Source organism: Pogoniulus pusillus, chromosome 1 (assembly GCF_015220805.1).
Source record: "Pogoniulus pusillus isolate bPogPus1 chromosome 1, bPogPus1.pri, whole genome shotgun sequence".
NCBI classification, from domain to species: Eukaryota; Metazoa; Chordata; class Aves; order Piciformes; family Lybiidae; genus Pogoniulus; species Pogoniulus pusillus.
Window position 1 is genome coordinate 21,605,850 of NC_087264.1, and position 25,202 is coordinate 21,631,051.

The window sequence follows — 25,202 nt, forward strand, 5'->3', positions numbered from 1 at the left end:
TTCCTGATGCAGTATTGGACTGTGCTTTTATAGGAGCATCTCAAGTCTTACCACTTTGCCTATCAAAAGAAAGGCCTAATTCCTGCTTGCTGTTACTCAATTTCAGTGTTTTTAGTTGTAGTCAATTAAAAATTCATGCAGCTTAGCTAGAGAAAAGAAGAGAGGGTGTGTGCATGGATGTTATTGAAGGAGAGAACAAATCCCTAGCTGGTGCTGCTCAGCTTTCCTAATGCAATACAACAGTAGCAGCACACGTGTGTGGGAAAAGCTGCTTTGTGGGCTTGCGGTATTGATAGGGTCTGCTTTAGTGTAGACGCTGAGGTGTGAGAACATTCACTCTTGGGGATCAGTGATCAGCTTCTACACTCATTCTGCTGAGGTAACTTTCTCTGGTGTGTGTTGTGTTACACTTACTTAGGTGTGTGCTTCATTTTGGAAACAACTTCTCTTCATTCAGTTGGCCTGAAGGTCATCTTCCCATGCCATGTCTAACTGGATTTGCATCTTCTCTGTCTGGTTATCTGATGGAACCTATTTTTTCGTGTGTGTTGCTGGATTCAGCTGGGCAGGGTTCTCTTTCACAGTCTGTGCTCCCTCCTCCAAGGTACTATTTCTGAATAGGCTGAACAATAGACTCACTGTAGAATTTAGGGATTGGAAAAGAGGCAAATGATCAGGTGGTTTAACTAGCTTCCTTGTGGGCACTTAATCTTTGCTTTGTGTTCCCTGCTTTCTTTTTTAATCTACCTATTTTTTTCCCTCCTGCAAAACTATTGAGCCAGTTTAAGAGGGACAGGGATCTGCTGGAGAGGGTCCAGAGGAGAGCTACAAGGATGATGAGGGGACTGGAGGGGGCATGGCTTGTGAGGAGAGGCTGAGGGAGCTGGGGCTGCTTAGTCTGGAGAAGACTGAGAGGGGGTTTAATAAATGTTTATAAACACCTGAGGGCTGTGGACCAGGAGTGGGGGGACAGGCTCTGCTCACTGCTCCCTGGGATAGGACAAGGAGCAATGGATGGAAGCTGCAGCACAGGAGGTTCCAGCTCAACGCAAGGAGGAACTTCTTATCCTGTAAGGGTCCCAGAGCACTGGCACAGCCTGCCCAGAGAGGTTGTGGAGTCTCCTTCTCTGGAGCCTTTCAAGGCCTGTCTGGATTTGTTTCTCTGTGATCTGTGCTCGATTGTATGGTCTTGCTCTGGCAGGAGATTTGGACTGGATGATCTCCTTGGGTCCCTTCCAACCACTAATATCCTGTGATCCTGTGAACTGTCTACTACATCTCATTTATTACTTCCATTACAGTAACACCTAGATGGTGGAGGCAGAGAAAGAAAACAGGAATGTCCACTCTTTTGCCTGCTGAGCCACATCTGTGGCAAGGGCAAGTCTGGGACACTAAGAATGATAGAATTCATCAGGTTGGAAGAGATGTCCAAGCTCATCCAGTCCAACCTAGCACCCAACCCTGGCCAATCAACCAGACCATGGCACTAATTGCCCCAGCCAGGCTTTGGTTCAACACCTCCGGGGATGGTGACTCCACCACCTCCCTGGGCAGCCCATTCCAATGCCAATCACTCTCTCTGGGAACGACTTCCTCCTGACTCTAGCCCAGGCTTCCCCTGGCACAACTTGAGACTGTGTCCCCTTCTTTTGTTCCTGTTTGCCTGGCAGCAGAGCCCAACCCCACCTGGCTACAGCCTCCCTTCAGGTAGTTGTAGACAGCAATGAGGTCTGCCCTGAGCCTCCTCCGGGCCCAAACAGACCTTGGATAGAGCTGGAGTAAGAAGTGAAATATTCAAACAAAAAGGAAGGTTTTTTGTTTGGTTTTGTCATTTGCTTCTGTTTCATGGCTGTAATGTCAGAGCTAATGTTTAAAAGTAATACAGACTGGGGGCAAGTTTAATATATACTTTTTGCCTCAGCTCTTGTCATCTTACTGAAAACTCTGTAGTGTTTTTTTCCCTGTGAATGGAGGCAGAATAAAGGAAAACAACACTTTCTGGAGAACTCTGAGATCACTGGTGGAACAGCATTAGCATTAAATCATAAGAGCCAAATCATGCAAGCCTTTGCTGTTGCAAAGTCTGGCGGCTCCAGGTCTGCAATTCTGGTGACGTTTGATGTTCTCAGGCTCCAGATTCTGAAGGCAGTTATCAGATAAGAATCTCTCTTATTAAAAAATATTAGTAAATTACTGCCTTCTGATTTGGAGGAGGGGGTTGTGTGTGAAGCTTCTGTTTACCTTAGAGTTTGCTCTGCACAGAAGTTTTGTTAGTGATGGTGGATTCCTTTTTATGCTGATGAGTCCAGCGCAGAGCCACCAAAACGAGTGAGGAAGCTGAACATCTTTCTTAATGAGGAGAGCCTGAGGGAGCTGAGGCTTTTTAGCTTGGAGAGGAGAAGGCTAAGGGGTGACCTCATTGATGTCTATAAATCTGTAAGGGGCAAGTGCCAGGAGGCTGGAGCCAGGCTCTTCTCTGTGATGCCCAGTGACAGGCCAAGGGGCAGTGGGTGGAAGATGAGGCAGAGGAGGTTCCATGTGAACCTGAGGAGGAATTTTTTTCCCTGTGAGCACTGGAACAGGCTGCCTAGGGGGTTTGTGGAGTTTCCCTCTCTGGAGATATTCAAGAACTGCCTGGATGTGTTCCACTGTGATCTGCTCTGAGTGATTCTGTTCTGGCAGGGGAATGGACCAAATAATCTCTCAAGGTTGTGGCACCATTCACCATCACACTCTGGGCCCGGCCCTCCAGCCACTTCTTGACCCATATCACAGTGACTCTGTCCAATCCATGAGCTGCCAGCTGTGCCAGGAGCTTGTCGGGACAGTGAGCGTGTTACTTTGGGGAACAAAAGAAATCCTGAGTATGGCTGATGGACCTTTCCAATCCTATGAAACTGGTGGACTTCCTTCACATTTTATAACACTTCAGAATACATAAAGAGAAACTCAAATACATTTTGAGAAGACCTATCTGCTTTTCAGAGAAATGGTCTTGATGCTTACGTGGAACCTGTAAACAGCTTTAAAAACAAAACAAACAACCAAACAATTTGGTCCTGTGATTGCTTTTCTATTATTGGCTAATTTGTCTCTTTCTGAGTGTTTCCTCCAGAAAAAATAACAACTGTGAGTTTTTTTTTAAATGCACACACACAGAGTAACTTTCTTCCAAATAAAACCCCAAACTTTCCTGCAATTTTCCAGACCAGAATTCTTTTTTGCCAAGTTTCATCCCAGCTCATTTTAGGCAGTTGGAAGTTCCTCAATTTTGTGGTTCCAGCAATGCTGACGAGCAGATTTGCATGAAATAATGTGTATTAGTTACAAGCATTCGATTCATTTTTTCCTTTTAAGGTCATTCTTTCATTAAGTTAGTTTCACACGCTGCTGTTTATGATATCAACACTTTCTCCCTTCCTTCCTTCCTTCCTGCTCCCTCTTAAATGACACTCATTTCCCAAGAACAGCTTCTCTACTGCAGTTTGTTGTCAGATGTACAACCCCAAGCAGGGGGTTGTACAGGCTGGGGACAGAGTGGCTGAGAACAGCCAGGAAGAAAGGGAACTGGGGGTACTGGTAGAGAGGAGCTGAAGATGAGGCAGCAGTGTGCCCAGATGGGCAGGAGAGCCAATGGCATCCTGGCCTGGCTCAGGAGCAGTGTGGCCAGCAGGACAAGGCAGGTTATTCTGTCCCCGTACTCAACACTGGTCAGGCCACACCTTGAGTGCTGTGTCCAGTTCTGGGCTCCTCAATTCAAGAGAGATGTTGAGGTGCTGGAAGGTGTCCACAGGAGGGCGCCAAAGCTGGTGAGGGGCCTGGAGCACAGCCCTGTGAGGAGAGGCTGAGGGAGCTGGGAGTGTGCAGCCTGCAGAAGAGGAGGCTCAGGGCAGAGCTCATTGCTGCCTACAACTACCTGAAGGGAGGCTGTAGCCAGGTGGGGGTTGGTCTCTTCTGCCAGGCAAGCAGCAACAGAACAAGGGGGCACAGACTCAAGCTGTGCCAGGAGAGGTCTAAGCTGGATGTTAGGAGGAAGTTGTTGTCAGAGAGAGTGATTGGCATTGGAATGGGCTGCCCAGGGAGGTGGTGGAGTCGCTGTCCCTGGAGGTGTTGAAGCAAAGCCTGGCTGGGGCACTTAGTATCATGGTCTGGTTGATTGGCTAGGGCTGGGTGCTGGGTTGGACTGGATGAGGTTGGAGGTCTCTTCCAACCTGGTGGATTCTATGTGTAGCGTACAAGGAGAAGCTACACAGTGGTTTTATTCAGTGGTTCTATGCTGTCATGTATGCTGCTTTTATTTGCTTTCTACCAAGATGCTGGTCCCCTGTCACTGTTAATGGCCTCTCTCTGTTGCCAAGTGAGCTTTTGAACAGCCTGCTTTAAGCTTAGGTTGCCACTCAGGCAGTCAATTTTTCAAAACAGGATGAAATAAATTCTTGGTTTAGCAAAAAAAAAAAGGGGGAGAGGAGGAGAGGGATACACTTGTTTTAGGTACAGAATTTTCCTTCACATTTTGAGTGCAAGTTCTGCTACTTCTTCCCTTACCTCTGTAGCTGCCAGTAGAAAGGGATTTATTTACATTACCAGTGCTAGTCTTGGACTGAAAGCCTTCCATTGTTTGGCTGAGGTGGTATTTGGTTAACACCTGAGTGCTGCCAGTGTGCAGTGTATCCAGCTTTGGAAATGACTCTCTTGCACATAACCCTCCTTTCTTTCCCTCCTCAGCCTCCCTCCAGCTCCAGCATGTGTGTTTGGATTGCAGTATTCCATCTGTGGGCTAAATGTTTCTCTTAGTCATACAAAATTGACTTTTATAAAACCTCAGATGTGCATGTGTCTGTCTTTATATTGCTTCCAGAGATGGTAGGCAACATCAGCATTCCATGGCTGGCTGAGCCAAATTTGGAAGCAGACTAAAATCCCAGAGTAGTCTGACTCTGGATTCACAAAGACAATGCCTCCGGCAGAAAGGACTCCGTCTTGTTCAGAGGTGCCCCTTTAGGCTTGTCTCCTGGTTCCTTACTTGCTGTCACAGTCTGTGTCCTCAAGAAGAGAGTATTGCTTTTAGTGTGAGTCATCAGTAAACTGTGTAGTAACTGGAAGAAGGTGTTGCCTCTGAAATTCCTTTGCTAGGGTGAACACTAAGAAGCAGGCAGCAGTGGCAGTTGTAACATGAGTAACATATCCAAACATGTCTACGCCACCCTGTGTAATCCTGCACGAAGAAAACACTGACTGAGATACAGAGTGGCACAATGATGCAGCTGGGAAAGTCAAGATTGTCGTTTGAACAGGGAATGTGCGTCAACATACCTGTACCCTTTCTCTTCCCTCCCCACCTCAAAAGAGAAAGAGCAGAAGCTGTAATTCTGATTAATTTCAAGGTTTACAGAGTGTCTTGATTCAGAAATCCTCTTTAGTACTGTAAAACAAAAAACCAACAAACCAAACCCACAAACTAAAACATCTAAGTCTCCCCAGTTTCTTTCTTGGAGATGGATGATAGGACAAAGAGCAATGGGTGGAAGTTGCAGCAAAAGAGGTTCCAGCTCAACATGGTGGGGAACTTCTTTACTGTAAGGGTCCCAGGGCACTGGCACAGGCTGCCCAGAGAGGCTGTGGAGTCTCCTTCTCTGGAGCTTTTCAAGGCCTGTCAAGATGTGTTCCTCTGTGATCTGTGTTAGATAGCATTGTCCTGCTCTGGCAGGGGGGTTGGACTGGATGATCTCCCTTCCAACCCCTAACATCCTGTGAGCCTGTGATCAAACTTCAGACCATATCTCTCAGACATTGTTTTGTAGGAGTAGGGAGTAAATACTTCTGTTTGCAGCAAGAAATGGACAGTTGAGGAGTTTTGGTGTTAGCTTGTCTCTTACGCCCACCTGACTACCTACTGCCTCTTTCTGTAGCTGCTAATTTAACTCCTTTCAAGGAGGCAGAGAGGAAGCAAGCAGGACACAGCACAGCAGGGAAAGCAGCCACTGTCTTGGAATGCAGTGGAGTTATAAAGTCTGATTCCTGGGGACAGAAGTGAGGCAAGTGGGGGAAGTCACCAGCATGTTACTCTTCTGTAAGAATGACAAATGTCTACTGTAGAATTTCTTTTCCTATCAGTCAAACTTAGCCCACTCTCTTTATTAGTGTGGAATTTGAGGGGGTTATGGACATTTCTGTTGTTGGGTTTTTTTTTTCTTTTGACCCAAATATTTAAGATACTGCAACACAGGCTCACAGGATGTTAGGGGTTGGAAGGGACCTAAGGAGATCAAGTCCAACCCCCTGACAGAGCAGCACCACACAATCTAGCTCAGGTCACACAGGAACACATCCAGACAGGCCTTTAAAGGCTCAAGAGGAGATGACTCCACAGCCTCTCTGGGCAGCCTGTGCCAGTGCTCTGGGACCCTTACAGTAAAGAAGTTCCCCCTTGTGTTGAGCTGGAACCTCTTTTGCTGCAACTTGCACCCATTGCTGCTTGTCCTACCCCAGGGAGCAGTGAGCAGAGCCTGTCCCCCCTGCACAAACTGTGGCTGTTAAGCGTGTGGCTGAGCTGTGTGGAGTGAGTGTATGAGGTAGGCAAAGCTATAGAACTTTTGAAGGCTCTTAACTATGCAGCTTCTTGATTCTGGACTTCTTATGTGTGTGTATTATATGACTTTTGAAGTTCTAGCTTTTCTTACTTTGATTTACTGCGTTCAGTTTTGGGCTTCCCAGTTGAAGCGGGACAGGGATCTGCTGGAGAGGGTCCAGTGGAGGGCTGTGAAGCTGATTAGGGGACTGGAGCACTGCGTGATGAGGAGAGGCTGAGGGACCTGGGCCTGCTTAGTCTGGAGAAGACTGAGAGGGGATTTAATCAATGTTTATGAACATCTGAGGGCTGGGGGTCGGGGGGGAGGGAACGATGGTGATAGGCTCTGCTCACTGCTCCCTGGAATAGGACAAGCAGGAATGGATGGAAGCTGCAGCACAGGAGGTTCCAGCTCAGCACAAGGGGGAACTTCTTTCCTGGAAGGGTCCCAGAGCACTGGCACAGGCTGCCCAGAGAGGTTGTGGAGTCTCCTTCTCTGGAGCTTTTGCAGGCCTGTCTGGATGTGTTCCTGTGTGCCCTGAGCTAGATTGTGTGGTCCTGCTGTGGCAGGGAGGTTGGACTTGATCTTGTTGACCTACTATCCTGTCATCCTGTGATTTAATTTCTAAAGTAAAAGATGCTTTTTAGAGCTTTGTTTCACCAAAGTTCCTGAAACAATACAGAATTCTACTCCAGGAGGTCTTTTTGATGACATTAACTGCTCTAGGAGCTTAATAAAAAAGATCTGTAAGCAGAATGGAAGTTAGTATTGCACTGGTATTGCTATAAAATAGAATCTCAAATACTTAAAACAGGGCATAGTGAGTCTCTGGCTAGCCCCATCTAGGGTAGGGTGTCCCTGCCCATGGCAGGGGGGTTGGAACTAGATGATCCTGGTGGTTCCAATCCTGACTGATTCTATGATTCTCTAATAGTAACCATGGAAGCTTTGCTTGAGGATTTGAAAGGATGTGGCATTTCCTTTGGACAGGAGAGAATTCCAGGCTGTGGTTTAGATTGAGGAGGAGAATGGATGAGAGCAGCTGATGCAGATGGTACAATTTTCTTTTCTGTAGAGGAGGACTAATGTGCTTTTTATGAAAAAAAAAAGTCTGTTGTGTTGTCTGTCTGTCCTGTCTTCTGTCTGTCTTGAAGATGGGGAAGGATTTTTTTTGTTTGGCTTTTTTTTTTTTTTTAAAGTGGAAACTTCCACAACCAAAAAAAATTGACTTGCAGGAACTTACCAGGAGAGGAGGAAGGGCAGAAAACAAGTCAGGTGTCTTTTGGGTTTTATTAGTCTTCAGGTTTGTGAGATTGGTTTTGATTGAACTTACTTTTTTACTGGCTGACTAAATATTTTGAGCTGGCTGAATACTTCATTGATCTTGCTGAACAGAAACTAGGGCTGATGAGCTCTAAGGCTCTGGTTCTAGTATTACTTGCTCTCATGGTTTTTATTAAAATCAATAAAACAGCATTAGGAGAAGCTCAGCAGCTTTGCCTGTGAGGAGGAGAATGCTTCCACATGAGCGAGCAGGACTCGTCATGCTGATGCAGGCATTCTGAAGTTTTAGTGCCCAGTTTGAAGCTTTTTTTAGTTGGCTTTGAAAATGTGACTTCTGGTTCTGTTGTGGCACCCTGGCTCTGTCTGTTCAGTTCATTCACAAAGTCCATTTGTGTGAGACCAGTCTATTTCTAGTGTATTCATCATGTGGAGTCTTCCATTTATTTTTTGGCTTTGTTTAACTCTGTCTTAGGAAAATAGCTTTTAGACTTCACAGCAACTCACACAATGATGCATGCAACAGCCTGCCTGGAATGTGGCTTCCCCTCTATGGAGATTGACTCATTTTGCACAAACGTTGGGGCAAAGAGTTACATCAGAAAGTAAAATGTGTTAAAATCTATGAGTGGACTTCCCTCTGTAAATTCTATCTGGCATGCTTTGTCTGATCTGGAATGTGTAGCTCTTCACAAGCTTTGATGGGGATTGCTCAAAACCTGTTAACAAAAGGTCAAGCTCTGAACAAAAAAGTGATACAATATCCTCCTGTGTTTTCCTTTCCAAAATCAAATACAGGGATTGAATCAAGTCTTTGGTGGGGACAGGGAGGAGAGGAAAGTCCCTACAAAGCAATCTGAGTTTTGGATATGCTTTCATTCTCTTTAGTTTCCTGGGTGGTACAGTTTACATGTTGTGTTATTGTTTTAAAGAGAAGTGTGGAAACTCGTGACCCCTCTGCTTTTTGTCTTGTGTCTGTCAATAAGAACTGACGCAAGCACTCCAGCTCTGATCAAACAGCCTTATGTGGTCCAAGGAAAGTGGCTAATTCAACCTCATGAGAGTTTTAGGTGGTGGTGTCACATGGTAGCATGATTGTCTTGCCTACTTAGCTAATCTCAAATTTGCTTCATCTAAAAGTATTGCCAAATGACTTATTTTAGCATGTCTTGCAGTAACTGGTTAGTAAGACAGACTTTTATGACAGCTGGAGTTGATTGTAGAGTTCAGACATCCTCTGATGCCCTGTGGGAATGTAAATAAAAGCAGCAGTGAGTTAATGTTCTGAGTACCTACAATCAGAAAATGCTTTCTGGTGCCAGGCAGAGGAAGAAATTAAGTTTGGGCTGGCTGGACTCAGCTACCAGCTGAACAAAAAGAGCTGAGTGATGGTAGGGTCAGTTTCAAATGCAGGCATCCTTAAAGTGCAAGAACAGCCTTTTAAAGCCTGTTCTAGGAGACTTGGTTGCTGTGTGGGAAATGGCATTTGTTATTAAGAAAACTGTGCAGGGTTTAACTTTGTCCTTCTGGAGATTTACCGTCCTAGCATTTTGGTAGTAGGTCATTGTTGCAGAGGGGTAATTAATTGATGTGAGACGATATCTTCCAAAATGAGTACTGTTTATGAATGTTGCTATTCAGAACTCTGCCACCCCCCACCACTGATTTTAATAATGTTTTGGCTCTTACACGGTGATGGAAACATTCTATGGATATTATCTACATCTAATATAACCAGCAAAATACAGAAACATTAATTGAACTGGAAGAGACTATTCCCACTGTCAAATTCTGCTTGCCCAGTAGCTGAGCTCAAGGAGCTCTTTCTACTCTGTGGCAGAAGACAGTAGAGAATTACAGAGAGGCATTTAAACATCTACTCACAGATTATTGTTATTACCCTTGTGGGGGCTGGCCACAGTCCAGACAGTTCCCAAATGCTTTCAGGGGACTCTGTCGTGTTGGACGTTGAGGCTTGAATCTTCCTGGCTTCTGGGGACAGGATGTAGCCAATCTCTGCCCTTGTCTCCTGGCTTCTTCTGGACGATCTGTGCATGTGTCCAGGGATTCCAGGCAGGACCTTCAGGTGCAGAGGCAGCTGTGGTGCAGTCTCAGCACGATGTCACGCTGGCCACACAGGCTGATGGTGTGCAGACATCCAGGGTCTGCTCCTGGTAACTGGCAGCAGTGGAGTTTAGCAGGCAGGCAATAAGGCAGTGTGCAATGGCAGCAGGGCTGGGCACAGCAGAGAGAGCAGGCAAAGAGCAGGGAAGCAAAGGCAAGTTGTTCACCTGTGTACCTCCTTTTATCAATGTGGGCCCAGATTAATTGCCCTTTGGACACAGAACAGCCAATCAGGATGGCAGTTAGCCAAACCTTACCATATGAGGCAAAGCCACAGGCTCTCTTTTCCCTAATTTGGGAAAAGCACAGGCCTTGTACTAGGCAGGCACAAGCTAAGTGTATGTACCTTACACCACAGGACCCTGGGCAGGCCAGACTCAGCAGCTCCAGGTTCTTTTGTGTCCGTTTCTGTGCTTGCCTCTCTGATGGAGCAGAAAAACATGCCTAGGCAAGACAGGACATGTATAAGCCTATTTTGGGCCTATCAGGCCTACCACAACAGTCATACAGCTTTTGAATCAAGTTTCTTCATTTTGATAGTAGGCCATACAGCTTTTGAATCAAGTTTCTTCAGGAATTGGTGCTTTGAAGCAGAAACTAAATAAAGAGTTAACTGAGCTTGTTTGTTTGAAATTACATGTGAGGCTAACAAGAGACTTCTGCCTTTAAGCAGTTCAGTTTATATGCACAGTCCATCTCACTTGTTTCTTCTGCCTTATCCCAGTTCACTGCTCCGCTATGGTGGGAACCTCTCCCTTCAGAGTGCCATGAGTGTCCGGTTCAACAGCAATGGGACCCAGCTGCTGGCCCTGCGCCGGCGCCTTCCCCCAGTGCTCTATGACATCCACTGCCGGCTGCCTGTCTTCCAGTTTGACAACCAAGGGTACTTCAACTCCTGCACGATGAAGAGCTGCTGTTTTGCAGGTGATCGTGATCAGGTAATAAGCAAGCAGTACTTTCCCACATCTCCATGGTTTCCAGGAGTGTTTGGAAACACTTCTGTAAGGCTCTTTTTCTGATGCTAGAGATAAAGCAGGAGGCAAGGCACGTGTAGGCTTATCTCACAAGTGTTCTGCAGTATAGGCTCTGAAAGAAGATAAACACATACCAAAGAACGTGATAATTTTACCTCTTGATTGGTATGACCTAATACTTGAAAGGTGATATTCACAAGAAAAAAAATGCAGGAGCCTTTTTGCTCAGATTTTAGAACTGTGACCTTCCAGTACCTGAATGAATCTCCCAGGGATCAGTGCTGGGGCCAGTCCTGTTCAACAACTTCATCAGTGACATTGATGAGGGCACAGACAGACAGAGTCTGCTCAGCAAGTTTGCTGACAGCACCAAGCTGGGAGGTTTGGCTGAGACAGCTGAAGGCTGTGCTGCCATCCAGAGAGACCTGCACAGACAGAGCAGGGCTCAGAGGAACCAGATGAGGTTCAACAAGGACAAGTACAGAGTCCTGCACCTGGGGAGGAATAATAAACTGCAGCAGTCCAGACTGGGAGGTGACTGCTGGAGAGCAGCCCTGTGGAGAGGGACCTGGGGGTCCTGGTGGCTAACAAGTTACCCATGGCACAGCAATGTGCCTTTGTGGCCAAGAAGGCAAATGGGATCCTGGGGTGTATTAGGAGGAGTGTGTCCAGCAGATCAAGAGAGGTTCTCCTGTCCCTCTACTCTGCCCTGCTGAGACCTCATCTTGAATACTGAGTTCAATGTTGGGCTCCCCAGTTGAAGAGGGACAGGGATCTGCTGGAGAGGGTCCAGCCGAGGACTACGAGGATGATGAGGGGACTGAAGGGCATGGCTGATGAGGAGAGGCTGAGGGACCTGGGGCTGTTTAGTCTGGAAAAGAGAAGACTCAGAGGGGATTTGATCAATGTTTATAAGTATCTGAGGGCTGGCCAGGAGAGGGGGGACAGGCTCTGCTCACTGCTCCCTGGGATAGGACAAGGAGCAATGGATGGAAGCTGCAGCAGAAGAGGTTCTGCCTCAGCATGGTGGGGAACTTCTTTCCTGTAAGGGTCCCAGAGCACTGGCACAGGCTGCCCAGAGAGGTTGTGGAGTCTCCTTCTCTGGAGCCTTTCAAGGCCTGTACGGATGTGTTCCTGTGTGATCTGTGTTAGATAGTATTGTCCTGCTGTGGCAGAGGGGTTGGACTGGTTGATCTCATTGGGTCCCTTCCAACTTCTAACATCCTGTGATCCTGTGAATGGGTTCCAAGAGAGCTGGGGAGGGACATTTGACAAGGGCTGAGAGTGACAGGACAAAGGGGAATGGAATGAATCCTGAGGGTAGATTGAGACTGGAGAGTAGGAAGAAATTCTACCCAGTGAGAGTGGGGAGACACTGGCACAGGTTGCCCAGGGAGGCTGTGGGCCTGCCCTCACTGGAGGTGTTCAAGGCCAGGTTGAATGAGGCCTTGAGCAGCCTGGGCTGGTGGGGAGTGTCCCTGCCCGTGGCAGAGGGTTAGAGCTGGATGGTCTTGAAAGTCTCTTCCAACCCAAACTGGCTGCCCAGGCAGGTGGTGGAGTTGCCATCCCTGGAGGTGTTGAAGCAAAGCCTGGCTGGGGCACTGAGTGCTGTGCTCCAGTTGATTGGCTAGGGCTGGGTGCTAGGTTAGACTGAATGAGCTTGGAGGTCTATTCCAACCTGTTTGATTCTATGATTCTAAAGAAAATAGAAACTTCCTTGTCATGGTTATTTTCTTTGTCAGGAGTTCACCTCAGAAACATCTGTCATAACCTTTAGGAGTGGGTGATAGGTGGGACTGGATGATCTTGAAGGTATCTTCCAACTTGGTTGATTCTATGATTCTACAAATATTATCTACATGTAAGGAAACATTTTCCTTCCTTTCATTTCAGTTTTGCTACTGTGTGCAGTAGAGACAATCCCAGAAAATCATAATACTGCAGATTTATAGAGTTATTGTTTCTTATTTCAAATCCTAATGTTTCTCTTTTAATATTACACTACTGGATCAGATTGTGGGTCTCTTTAGTTTGGATTTTCTCTAAGTGGTGACAGCAGGTGGCTAGGATGGAGTAGTTTCTTACTTTGCTGAGGCAGCACTCTGTCCCTACTACTAACCACAAAGAAATAGATCACACGAAGTGACTAACAGTACTTTGTATGATTTTAGAGCTGGATATAGTATTTGGACAGCTGCGTGTAGTAGCCAATATACTGTCTAAAGACAAAAAAGGATTTTCAAGCCATGATAGTATAGACCTGAGATCTGGAAATGATAACTGTCATTAACAACGTTCCTGCCATCTGAATAGCCTCATTAATTCCATTGTTGCTACTGCAGGAGGCAGAGTTGAGCTTCTTTAAGATTACAAGTAGGCAATAACATTTGGATCACTGAAGTCGAGCAGTGTATTTCTGAGCTGTACATAGGTTTTGGCAGAAGGGATGTGAAAATGCAATAATGGAACCATCTCAAAGGAGTGGTGTGCTATAAATAAGGGGCAAATATAAATGATGTGGATTGTTCAAGAAGAAGACTGCTAATGATCTGTGGTGCATTGTTTAGTCAGCCTAAAGGTGATACTCTTCACGTCTCTGAATGTCAGAGTAGACCTGTACACACTCTGACATGCAGTGTAGATTCTCATCTGTTGCAGAAGACATGTCTGGTTTGCTTTCTGAGCCATTTTCTTATGAGTAAGGTGTTAATGGGGGAGAATGTGGCTGTTCTGTGTTGGGTTGATGAGGTAGAATCATAGAAATCATAGAATCAACCAGGTTGGAGGAGACTCCAAGATCATCCAGCCCAACCTGGTACTTTGGAAGCCTGCGTTGTTAAAAACCTTGATACTGTTTTGGTTCAGATAAGTAGTAGCACATAATGCTACTAACCACTTAAATGTCTTTTGTTCTGATTTCTATAATCACAGAATGTCAGGGGCTTAAAGGGACCTTCAAAGCTCATCCAGTCCAACCCCCTGCCAGAGCAGGATCTCCTATACTCGATCACACAGGAACACAGCCAGGCAGGTCTTGAATATCTGCAGAGAGGGAGACTCCACAACCCCCCTGGGCAGCCTGTTCAGTGCTCTGTCACCCTCACAGGGAAAAAAATCCACCTCATGTTTAAATGAAATTTCCTATGCCTCAGCTCCCACTCATTGCCCCTTGTCCTGTCATCAGGCATCACCCAGCAGAGCCTGTCTCCAGCTTCCTGTCATTCACCTTTACATCTCAGTTTCTTCTTCTCCAAGAAGCACAGCCCCAGCTCCCTCAGGCTCTCCTTGTAACAGAGATGATCCATTCCCTTAATCATCTGCTCTGGACTCTCTCAAGCAGTTCTGTGTCCCTCTTGAATTGAGGGGCCCAGAACTGGAGACAGTACTCCAGATGTGGCCTCAGCAGGGCAGAGTAGAGGGGCAGGAGAAAATGTCTCAATCTACTAACCACAGCCCTTCTAAGCCAACCCAGAGTGGCATCGGCCCTCCTGACCACAGGTGTACACTGCTGGCTCATGGCCATACTCCCATCCACTAGGACCCCTAAATCTTTTTCTCCTTCCAACAGGTCAGTCTTTATAAATGCTGTAAGAACCTAATTGGGCAGATAAAGTTTGATGTAAAACATTAGAGAGGTGTAGGATTTGACATTTAAATACCTGCTGGTACTCATCCTCTAACTGGAAGGGAAGAAGATAATTAAGTTGCAGAAAATGTCAACATGTGGTCCAGCTGTGTATGTCTGTAACTGTCTGGTAGTGCTCAAATCCAGCTGCCCAAGATTGTCAATGCTATGTGTGATCCTTAAGGACTGCCTTTAATGCAGAACCCAGTTCCAATTACACATGTAGATTAGAGCTGGAACCTAGTGTAAGGTCATAGAGTCATCCAGGTTAAAAGAGACCTCCAAGCTCATCCAGTCCAACCTAGCACCCAGCCCTAGCCAATCAACCACACCATGGCACTAGGTGCCTCATCCAGGCTTTGCTTCAACACCTCCAGGCACAGTGACTCCACCACCTCCCTGGGCAGCCCATTCCAATGCCAATCACTCTCTCTGACAACAGCTTCCTCCTCACATCCAGCCTAGACCTCCCCTGGCACAGCTTGAGACTGTGTCCCCTTGTTCTGTTGTTGGTTGCTTGGCAGAAGAGCCCAACCCCACCTGGCTACAGCCTCCCTTCAGGTAGTTGTAGACAGAAAAGAGGTCTGCCCTGAGCCTCCTCTTCTGCAGGCTGCACACCCCCAGCTCCCTCAGCCTCTCCTCACAGGGCTGTGCTCCAGGCCCCTCACCAGCTTCCTTGCTGCCCTTCTCTGGACGCCTTCCAGCACCTCTACATCTCTCTTGAATTAAGGAGTCCAGAACTGGACACATACACAGGATTAGTTAAAATTACAAAGGAAGCTGATCTTTGTTTGCTGGAGAGCTCTGATGTTGGTAGATGAGTACATTCAAAAGCGGATGCTGTTTCCGTTACCTGGGAGCTCACTTGCCTCATAGAGCTGTAGAAAGCAGCATGGTGAGATAGGCTGGATGGATCATACTGACTCAGCTGCTCACTCCCTCTGTTGGCTGTAGAGATGTACGTGAGAGTGTAATTTATCTGCCCTCCTGGCACAGACGTCCAGGCCCAGAATTTTAAAGGCACTTTGTTTATGCACCTGACTCCTACTGACTTTGCCTTTGTGTCCACAAGTGTCTGTTTGCACACACGTCATAAAATCTGTGAGAATCTCAAGCTGTGTCAAGGTATTGGCAGAGTTTCCATTCTTCTTGTTAGCCTTAGAATTTGGGAAGTGCTGTTAGTTGCTAGGCTGCTATGGAAGTGTCTTCTTGGATCAGAGGATACAGGAGTTACTGAGGGGCTTCAGGTACCCAAACATGTTCTTAAGTGTAGAATTCTCAGAGGCTGTAGTGATGGGCAGCAGCAAAAAAGGAGCCATGAAACACACCCCCCTCATCATAAGTAAAAGGCCAAAAGCTTTTTCTGTGCTCAAGAATTGTTGCCTGTCACAGTGGTGAATGCTATCAGCTCATTCCTTTTTTTTCCACTGTGCAGATAATGTGAGGCTCCGTAATAATCGGGGCTATAAAATCAACTGCTTATTGCCTGCCTTAAAAAGGGTGGGGGTGGGAAGAGATAGCTTGTACCCTGTGAATCAAACAAAAAATGTCTTGACTCTGGCATGCCCTCAGACATTACATCAGCACTCAGCCTTTTCTGTTGACATTACTCTGGTATAGGAGAGTTTCAGGAATGCACCACTCGCAGTGCTGCAGACTGCTCCAACTCCCTATAAAGTTACAACCTTCATTATGTTGAAGCCTGTGTTGTAAATAGCCCTGGTCAGGGACAATTCAGTTTTCAGCAGGACAGAATTATGACATGAACATAATCCTTCCAAGAGCAGCTGTATAGGTGTCTGTACTATCTGAATGTGCATTGCCTTTGTAAAGAATTAGAACTTCTCTTGTGTGCCATCTTAACCTAATGGCTGTTATCTCAGGAAGCAGTACTGCTCAGTGTGTAGCTTTAAGAACTAAAGAAGAAAGGGATATATTTTTTTCCTCTATGATTTTCCTGTGCATAGAAGACTTCTTAATGAATAGTGGCTTGTTGCAGTCAGCATTTCATAGTACATGGAAAGTGCTCAGGTTGCAAATGCACTGCTATGCTTGGGTAAGAAGAAAATCGATGTCTTGCTCTATCTTAAATTGGCTTCTCTGAAGAATTACTGATGAGGTTGTGTTTGTGGTTTACTTTTAATGGCATTTTAAATCCCAGCTATGTGCATAACATTGCATACATATACAACATACAGATTAATAATGTATCTGCCTATGAAATGCTTTAGTTGTGTCGCTTTTGGTAATTGACATGGGAGAGGTGCACTGAAAATGCCTCTTCAGGGTCAGGGCCTTGACAGAAGAGGCTGGGAATCTTCTTTTAACCCTTCTTACTTTGATCACCTCTTCCCTCATTCCCCAGGTCATCCTGCAACCCCAGCTTCTGTTTCCTTTCTCTTTTACGTTCCTGTAAGCTCTTGGGGGCCCAGGTTTTTAGACCTGTGCAGGACCATAATGCAGTAACCCAAAGGTACATATGCTGAAGGTGATTCTTGTGGAGTGAGACTCTGACTTGGGAAGCTTTCCTCATAGTGTGTCCCAGGAAATATGGAGATTAGTAGCATGGCTTGACTGGGGAGAGAGAAGGAGCAGTGAGCAGGAATGTGCTGCTAAGAGGGATCCACAATGGGTGCTGCATCAACAGTGCTCCTGGTTCAGTTGTTAGAACTAAGCTTTGCCTAGATACTGAAGAAGTGACTGAATTCTGAAGAGTTTTGACCAATAGAATATGTGATTTGGTGCTTGGAAAAAGGCAAGGAACAGATGGCTTAAGAAGACAAGAGAGCAACTGGGGTATGTGTGGTTTCAGCCATGTGTAGAAGAGTCCCCCTCATGCTCAAATACAATCACAGAATCAAACAGGTTGGAAGAGACCTCCAAGCTCATCCAGTCCAACCTAGCACCCAGCCCTAGCCAATCAACCAGACCATGGCACTAAGTGCCTCATCCAGGCTTGGCTTCAACACCTCCAGGGACAACAACTCCACCACCTCCCTGGGCAGCCCATTCCAATGCCAATCACTCTCTCTGGCAAGAACTTCCTCCTAACACCCAGCCTAGATCTCCCCCTGGCACAGCTTGAGACTCTGTCCCCTTGTTCTATTGCTGGTTGTAATAGAAATATTTCCCCTGCCATAGAAATCCACAAGAAAGGTTTCTAAGTTGCTTTTGTTCATGAATATAATTACTGCTATGGCCTTTCTGCGTGGCAAAAAGGCAGCTGTAAAAATGTTGATGGATTATTCCTGACGATGCTTCTGTAAGCATTTGAAACTGCTGCACACAGAGTTGGCTGCTTATAAGATTAAGAATTTAGGGAGTGAGAATACAAATTTTTTTTGGCTTTGAATTTTGTGTGCTAGGAACTGTTTGTGTTTCTCCACTCTGCTGTGTCACAGCTTTCCTTTTTCCAGTTCATGCTTCGTACTAAGGAACAAAGTTTCTGTAGTAAAAGGCTTTTGGGCTTACCTGCTTCTCAGGCTGAGATGGGAAAAAATTAAACTCTTTTTTTGTGCCTGTTACAGCCTTCCTGAAAAAGTGTCTCAAGTAGGAAAGGTTGTAAACCACTGTACTATCTAGTAGGAAAAAAGAGAACTGCTTTCAAAGCAAGCACATGTAAATTGTTGCAATGCTGTGAACTAAGAGTTGTAGCTTACTCTCTAAATTGGTTAAATGCTCTGTAAAAGACAGGATGTGTTGCAGAGCAGCAGATGAAAGATTGTATAGGTATCCTCTCTTGTAGGTAAATGAATTTCTTAACCAGAGGTTTTGCAAAGCTTGTTGCTGGTTTGGCTTTCACACAGAATCACAGAATTAAGTAGGTTGGAAAAGACCTCTGGGATCATCGAGTCCAACCTATCACCTAACCCTTCACAGTAACCCATGGCACTAAGTGCCCCATCCAGCCTCCTCTTAAACGTGGTGGAGTCGCCGTCCCTGGGGCAGTTCAAGGCAAGGTTGGACGTGGCACTTGGTGCCATGGTCTAGCCTTGAGCTCTGTGGTAAAGGGTTGGACTTGATGATCTGTGAGGTCTCTTCCAACCCTGATGATACTGTGATACTGTGATCTCAGGGATAGGGACTCCACCACCTCCCTGGGCAGCCTATTCCAATGCCAATCACTCTTTCCATGAAATATTTCTTCTGAATGTCCAGCCTGAACTTGCCTAGGTGCGCTTTGAGACTCTGTCCTCTTGTTCTGTCACTGGGTGCCCTCTCAGTGACAAAACCTTCTTGCTTTAGGTTTTGTCACTGAGAGGCAGTAATCATAGAATCCGTCAGGGTTGGAAGGGACAACAAAGATCAGCCAGTTCCAACCTCCCTGCCGTGCCCAGGGACACCCTACCCTAGAGCAGGCTGCCCACAGCCTCAGCCAGCCTACCCTTAAACATCTCCAGCCATGGGGCCTCAACCACCTCCCTGGGCAACCCATTCCAGCCTCTCACCACTCTCATGCTCAACACCTTCTTCCTCACGTCTAGTTTGAACCTACCCACCTCCAGCTTTGCTCCATTTCCCCCAGTCCTGTCACTCTCTGAGAGCCTAAAACGTCCCTTCCCAGCTTTTTTGGAGGCCCTCTTCAGGTCCTGGATGGCCACAAGAAGGTCACCTGGAAGCCTCCTCTGCTCCAGACTGAGCAGCCCCAACTCTTTCAGTCTGTGCTCGCAGCAGAGCTGCTGCAGCCCTCTCAGCATCCTCCTGGCCCTTTCCTGGACACACTCCAGCATGTAATGTGAGGTCAGTAAGCCTACTCCTTGTCTTCCCAACCCTACACCCTGGTTAACAGCCTTGGGGAGAGGAACTTCATAGCCGGTCACAAGTGGGAGCTTTTAAAAGAAGAGGCAGCCACTCTGACTGGGATTTCACTCTGAGGGCACAAATAAGCCACTGAGAGAGGAATACTGGACTGTACTGGTGCCCACTTGATCCCTATAGAAGCTGGTTGAAATTGATGACTTTAAAATGTATTGAATGACTCTTTGCAATTCATATGGGGGTTTTACTGTTCTAGCTGCTGAACCAGACCACCACTGTGTCACGAGTGCTGGCTGGCACAAGGGCTGTAGGGGTGAATGTACCTACCAAGGAGGTGAGCAGATGATCATTAGAGCAGCTTTTCAGTCTGTACCCAGTGGGAGCTCTGTACTAAAAGCCTGGATTCTTCAATACAAAGGTAACAGCTCTAGAGAAAGAGCAGGAATCACAAAGAGATGGAAATACTTGGTCAACAGACTGCTGTTTATTTCTTAATTGTTCAAGGAAATGAAAGGAGTGCTCTGCTCTGTGGGAAACACTCCAGTTTTTTCTTCTTTTGGTGTTGCTCATCACAAGCAAAGTGTATTGTCTTGCTCCTTCCCTGTTTGTTTGCTTCTTGATGGTTTTTGACTAGAAAAAAAGTGTTTTCCTCCTCCATAGATGTGTCTTTGCCTTGTTTCCCCTCTGAATAGTGGATACTGAATAGAAAGATGATTTTAAAATGCATCTGTGGCTTTTCTACCTGCAGTAAATACAGACTTACTACTAAATTCTGATCGTGTGGTAAATGAAATACCAGTAATTTTTCTTTGGCAATGGATCAAAACAGCAGGGCAAGTCTCATTTGTAAGGAAGATGTGTTGAGCAGCTTTGGCATAACAAGATTCTTGTTGTGTTCTGTCAAAACATTTCTCATACAAACAACGTAATGTATAGCAGGATCTGAGTTTGTGGTTGCTAGATTCTCTATATATGCAAGCACAGAGAAAGTTGTATCTGTGTGTATGTGTTGATGTTCCTGACTTTTTTGCTTTAATTTGTAGCTGGTTTTCTCATCCCCTTTAAAGTAGTTCTGTGAGAAGCAGATTGTACTGATACCAGTGGATTTTGTTGGGTTCTAGGCCTCCTACATTCTTGTTTTCACTCTGCGTTGGTAAGGTCACTCAAAAGACTTTGGTAAAAACTATCTGTGTCTGCTGGTCCCTTGTCTAGGGCCAAAAGTATGGAATCATCAAGTGGTTTAGGTTGGAAGGGACCTCAAAGATCATCCAGTTCCAACCCCCCACCAGAGGCAGGGACACCTCCCACTAGAACAGGTCACTCACGGCCTCATCCAGCCTGATACTGAACACCTCCAGGGAGGCTGTGGATCACAGAATCACAGAATGGGATCAAAGAAGGCACATGAAACATCAGACTTGGAGGGGTTTCATAGTATGTAGGAAAAGTACTGCCACAAGTAACTTGTGGCCATGATGGTCATAGGTTGGTGGTTGGACTCAGTGAGCTCTGGAGGTCTTTTTCAACCACAACAGTTTATGTTAGCTTGCACTCTTTGGTATCTCGTGGTCCAGAAGAGGAGGTGGGGTTGGTTTGTGATGGCAGATGTGGATGGATGTTTATGTGGGAGATGGTTGTGATGGCTGCTCTGTCTGCTGTACCATATTTGGAATCATAGAATGGTTTAGGTTGGAAGGGACCTCAAGCCTCAGCCAGTTCCAACCCCCTGCCACAGGCAGGGACCCCTCCCACTAGAACAGGTCACTCAAGGCTTCATCCAGCCTGGTCCTGAACACCTCCAGGGAGGTTGTGGATCACAGAATCACAAAATGGGATCGAAGATCCCTGGGTAACCTGTGCCAATGTCTCACCACCCTCACTGGAAAGAACTTCTTCCTAACACCCGGTTTGAATCTCCCCTCTGCCAGTTTAAACCCATTACCCCTTGTCCTGTCATTACAAGACCTTGTCAGTAGTCCCCAGCCTTCCTGTAGCCCCCTTCAGATGCTGGAAGCCTACTATAAAGTCCTCTGAAAGCTTTCTCTTCTTCAGGCTGCAGAGCCCCAAGTCTCATTGCCTGTCCTGGTAGCAGAGCTGCTGCAGCCCACTGAGCATCTTCATGGCCTCAGTTTCTCTGATACAGGTCATAAATAAGAGGAAATGTTGTGGGAATGGGAAATGTGCATATGGAAAATGTGAAATAAAGCTTATCTGGATACCATTTTACTAAACTGTGCAATTTTCAGTAGCACCTGAGGAAATGGAGCTTGTGGGATTTTTGAAAGCTTTCAGACTGGCAGTGGTAAGAAGAAAAACTAATTCCCCAGAGTGGTAGTACTTTGTGAAGTACACTGCTAAAGCTACTGTTACAAGGCTACAGCAGCAACAGATTAAATCTCAAATTACAGATATCAACTGCTATAATTTCCTCGGGGAGAGAGAAAATGAGAAGAGGTAGGGTGGGACGAGTGGGGAGCGCTGGTCCAAAGTAATTCTGCCAGATTGGTGATGATAGTTTGTTTGAAGCTTTTTATGCATACTTGAAGCTCAGACTGAATTTGTGTTTCCTCCAGCAGCAGACTCTTAACTATGCCTGAGAGTTTTCTTCCTTCTAAGGCAAACTTCTGAATCAGCATCTGTAAGCCTTTTCCTGTCATTGTTGGTAGCAACTATATGCAGAAGCTGATTCTTCCCTTCTAGAAAATCTCCAGTATTAATTATTAGCAGCTGCTTTTTCCCTGTCTAATATCATGTTCATGTGAATACTGTAAATGTTGATGTTGGAAGTCTTGGTGAAGTACAGCAGCAGAAATGCAGACAATGAAACAGGTGGTTTAAATAATGGTCTTTCCTGACGGACATCAGATATCGTATGAAGAGCTCAGGTTGTAGAATCATAGAATCAACCAGGTTGGAAGAGACCTCCAAGCTCATCCAGGCCAAACTAGCACCCAGCCCTAGACAATCAACCAGACCATGGCACTAAGTGCCCCAGACAGGCTTTGCTTCAACACCTCCAGGCACGGCGACTCCACCACCTCCCTGGGCAGCCCATTCCAATGCCAATCACTCTCCCTGACAACAGCTTCCTCCTAACATCCAGCCTAGATGTCCCCTGGCACAGCTTGGGACTCTGTCCCCTTCTTCTGTTGCTGGTTGCCTGGCAGAAAAGCCCAACCTCACCTGGCTACAGCCTCCCTTCAGGTAGCTGCAGACAGCAATGAGGTCTGCCCTGAGCCTCCTCTTCTGCAGGCTGCACACCCCCAGCTCCCTCAGTCTCTCCTCACAGGGCTCTGCTCCAGGCCCCCCACCAGCTTTGTTGCCCTTCTCTGGACACCTTCCAGCACCTCAACATCTCTCCTGAATGGAGGAGCCCAGAACTGGACACAGCACTCAAGCTGTGGCCTGAGCGGTGCTGAGTCCAGGGGCAAAATAACCTCCCTTGTCCTACTAGCCAAACTGTTCCTGATAGTTGAAAGCTGGTATTTTTCAGCTTTCAACTAGTGTGGAAAACTATTTGCTGATTATCCTACCAATAATAAATGAATCAAAGTGAAATTGTCACAGATGATAATGTAAATGTCCTAGTATCATCAGTCCAGCTGTGCTCTCCACAGGCCTTCGCTTCCTGTTGTGTCCTTCAGAGAATACTAATTGCAACTTAGTTTCTTATTCAATTACCATGGAGGAAGCATATTTCTGGCTGTAGTAGCTTGAGTGTTTGCTCTTGAATCTTCAGCTGCCACATCTTTCTTGCAGTAGCTGCAGTCGTGAACTTGTGCTTCTGGCAGACTCTTGATCTCTCTCTGAAAAGCAGCATTTTTCACCCTCCTATCACCTGATCTTACAGAAATGGGCAAAAGGACTGTGGAGGTGGAATTCTGTATTCTGAGAACAGTAGGAGAGCCTGCATGCCAGAGGTATCCTAACAGGGAAACAGTGGAAAGCAATGCTGGGTGCTACCGTGACAGCAGCAGTTTTGGTCACCACAGTATAGGAGAGGCATTGAGGTTCTGGAGCGGTGCAGAGGAGGACGACGAGGCTGGGGAGAGGTCTGGCAAACATGAGCTGTGAGGAGCGGCTGAGGGAGCTGGGGGTGTTTAGTGTGGAGAAGAGGAGGCTGAGAGGGGACCTTATTGCCCTCTACAGCTACCTAAAAGGAGGTTGTAATGAGGCTGGAGCTGGTCTCTTCTCCCTGATTACTAATGCTAGGACAAGAGAAAATGGCCTCAAGTTGCATCAGGGCAGGTTTAGATTGGCTGTTGGGAGGAAGTTCTTTCCTGAGCAGGTGATCAGGCACTGGCACAGGCTGCCCAGGGAAGTGGTGGAGTAACCATGCCTGGAGGTGTTTAAAAGGAGAGTAGATGTGGAGCTTGAGGCTATGGTCTGGTGCTGAAGGCTGCTGGGATGAAGGTTGGACTGGCTGATGCTGGTGCTCCTTTCCAACCACAGCGATTCACAGTGATGAGATGTTGTGCTGAGGGCTTTGGTTGAGTCAAGGACTTGTCAGTGTGAAACTAATGATTGTACTGGATGAGTTTGAAGGGCTTGCCAATCTAAGAGATTCTGTGATTTGAACTAGATATTAGGAAGAAATGTTTTACAGCAAGAGCGGTGAGAGACTGGCACAGGTTGCCCAGCGAGGTTGTGGCTGCTCCCTCCCTGGAGGTCTTCAAGGCCAGGTTGGATGAGGCCTTGAGCGACCTGTTCTAGTGGAAGGGGTCCCTGCCTGTGGTGGGGGGGTTGGAACTGGATGAGCTTTGAGGTCCCTTCCAACCTCAACCATTCTGTGCTTCTGTTCTCTGGTTCTAGAATAGCAGAGATACCAAATAGTTGGGTATTTTAGGTTGTATGATCCATTTGTGACAACTGCTGGCAGAGCTATCAAAATAAAATCTTAATTAATATAAAAAGTTTGCAGCTGGCAGCCCATTGCCAACAGCATCAGGCTTCTGGGCATGACTTTATCAGGCAATGTTTGTGGCACTTACTGGTAGATCTGAGTTGCAGCAACTGAAGTCATTTACCTGGACCTGAGCAAGGCCTTTGATGCTCTCCTGCATCACATCCTGGTCTCCAGCCTGGTGACACATGGATTGGATGGGAGGACCACTGGATGGATAAAGAACTGGCTTGATGGCTGCACCCAAAGAGTGGCTCCATGTCCCAGTGGAGACCAGTGACAAGTGGAGTCCCTCAGGGATCAGTCCTGGGACCAGTCTCGTTCAACATCTACATCCAGTTCTGGAGCCCCATTAACAAGAAGGATGTGGAGATGCTGTAGTGTGTCCAGAGCAGGGCCAGGAGGATGCTCAGAGGGCTGCAGCAGCTCTGCTGTGAGCACAGACTGAAAGAGTTGGGGCTGTGCAGGCTGCAGAAGAGGAGGCTCCCAGGTGACCTTCTTGTGGCCTTCCAGGATCTGACAGGGGCCTATAAAAAAGCTGGGGAAGGACTTTTTAGGCTGTGAGGGAGTGCCAGGACTGGGGGGAATGGAGCAAAGCTGGAGGTGGGTAGGTTCAGCCTGGATGTGATGAGGAAGTTGTTGAGCATGAGAGTGGTGAGAGGCTGGAATGGGTTTCCCAGGGAGGAGGTTGAGGCCACATGGCTGGAGGTGTTTAAGGCCAGGCTGGCTGAGGCCGTGGGCAGCCTGCTCTAGGGTAGGGTGTCCCTGGGCACGGCAGGGAGGTTGGAACTGGCTGATCCTTGTGGTCCCTTCCAACCCTGACTGATACTATGATTCTATGATTCAATCCATAAGCATTTCTTTGCCAGTTTATTTCAAATTCCCTGGAGTGTGACCACCCGAGTGTGTGCAAAGCCCTGTGCTCAGCTGCAGCTTGAGACTCTGTTGTCAGAGTTTGTCTTTCC

At 46.7% G+C, this 25,202-nt stretch overlaps 1 protein-coding gene across 5 annotated transcripts in view; it reads left to right on the forward strand.

Annotated features, from left to right (window-relative positions):
• The window catches only part of DCAF5 (DDB1 and CUL4 associated factor 5), a 98,431-nt gene that overhangs the window by 43,938 nt on the left and 29,291 nt on the right, over positions 1-25,202 (forward strand). For all 5 annotated transcript variants that reach the window (XM_064143562.1, XM_064143590.1, XM_064143581.1 and 2 more), the window contains one exon: positions 10,702-10,915. In XM_064143562.1, the coding sequence (XP_063999632.1) occupies positions 10,702-10,915 (214 nt within the window). The remainder of the gene's footprint in view (positions 1-10,701; positions 10,916-25,202) is intronic.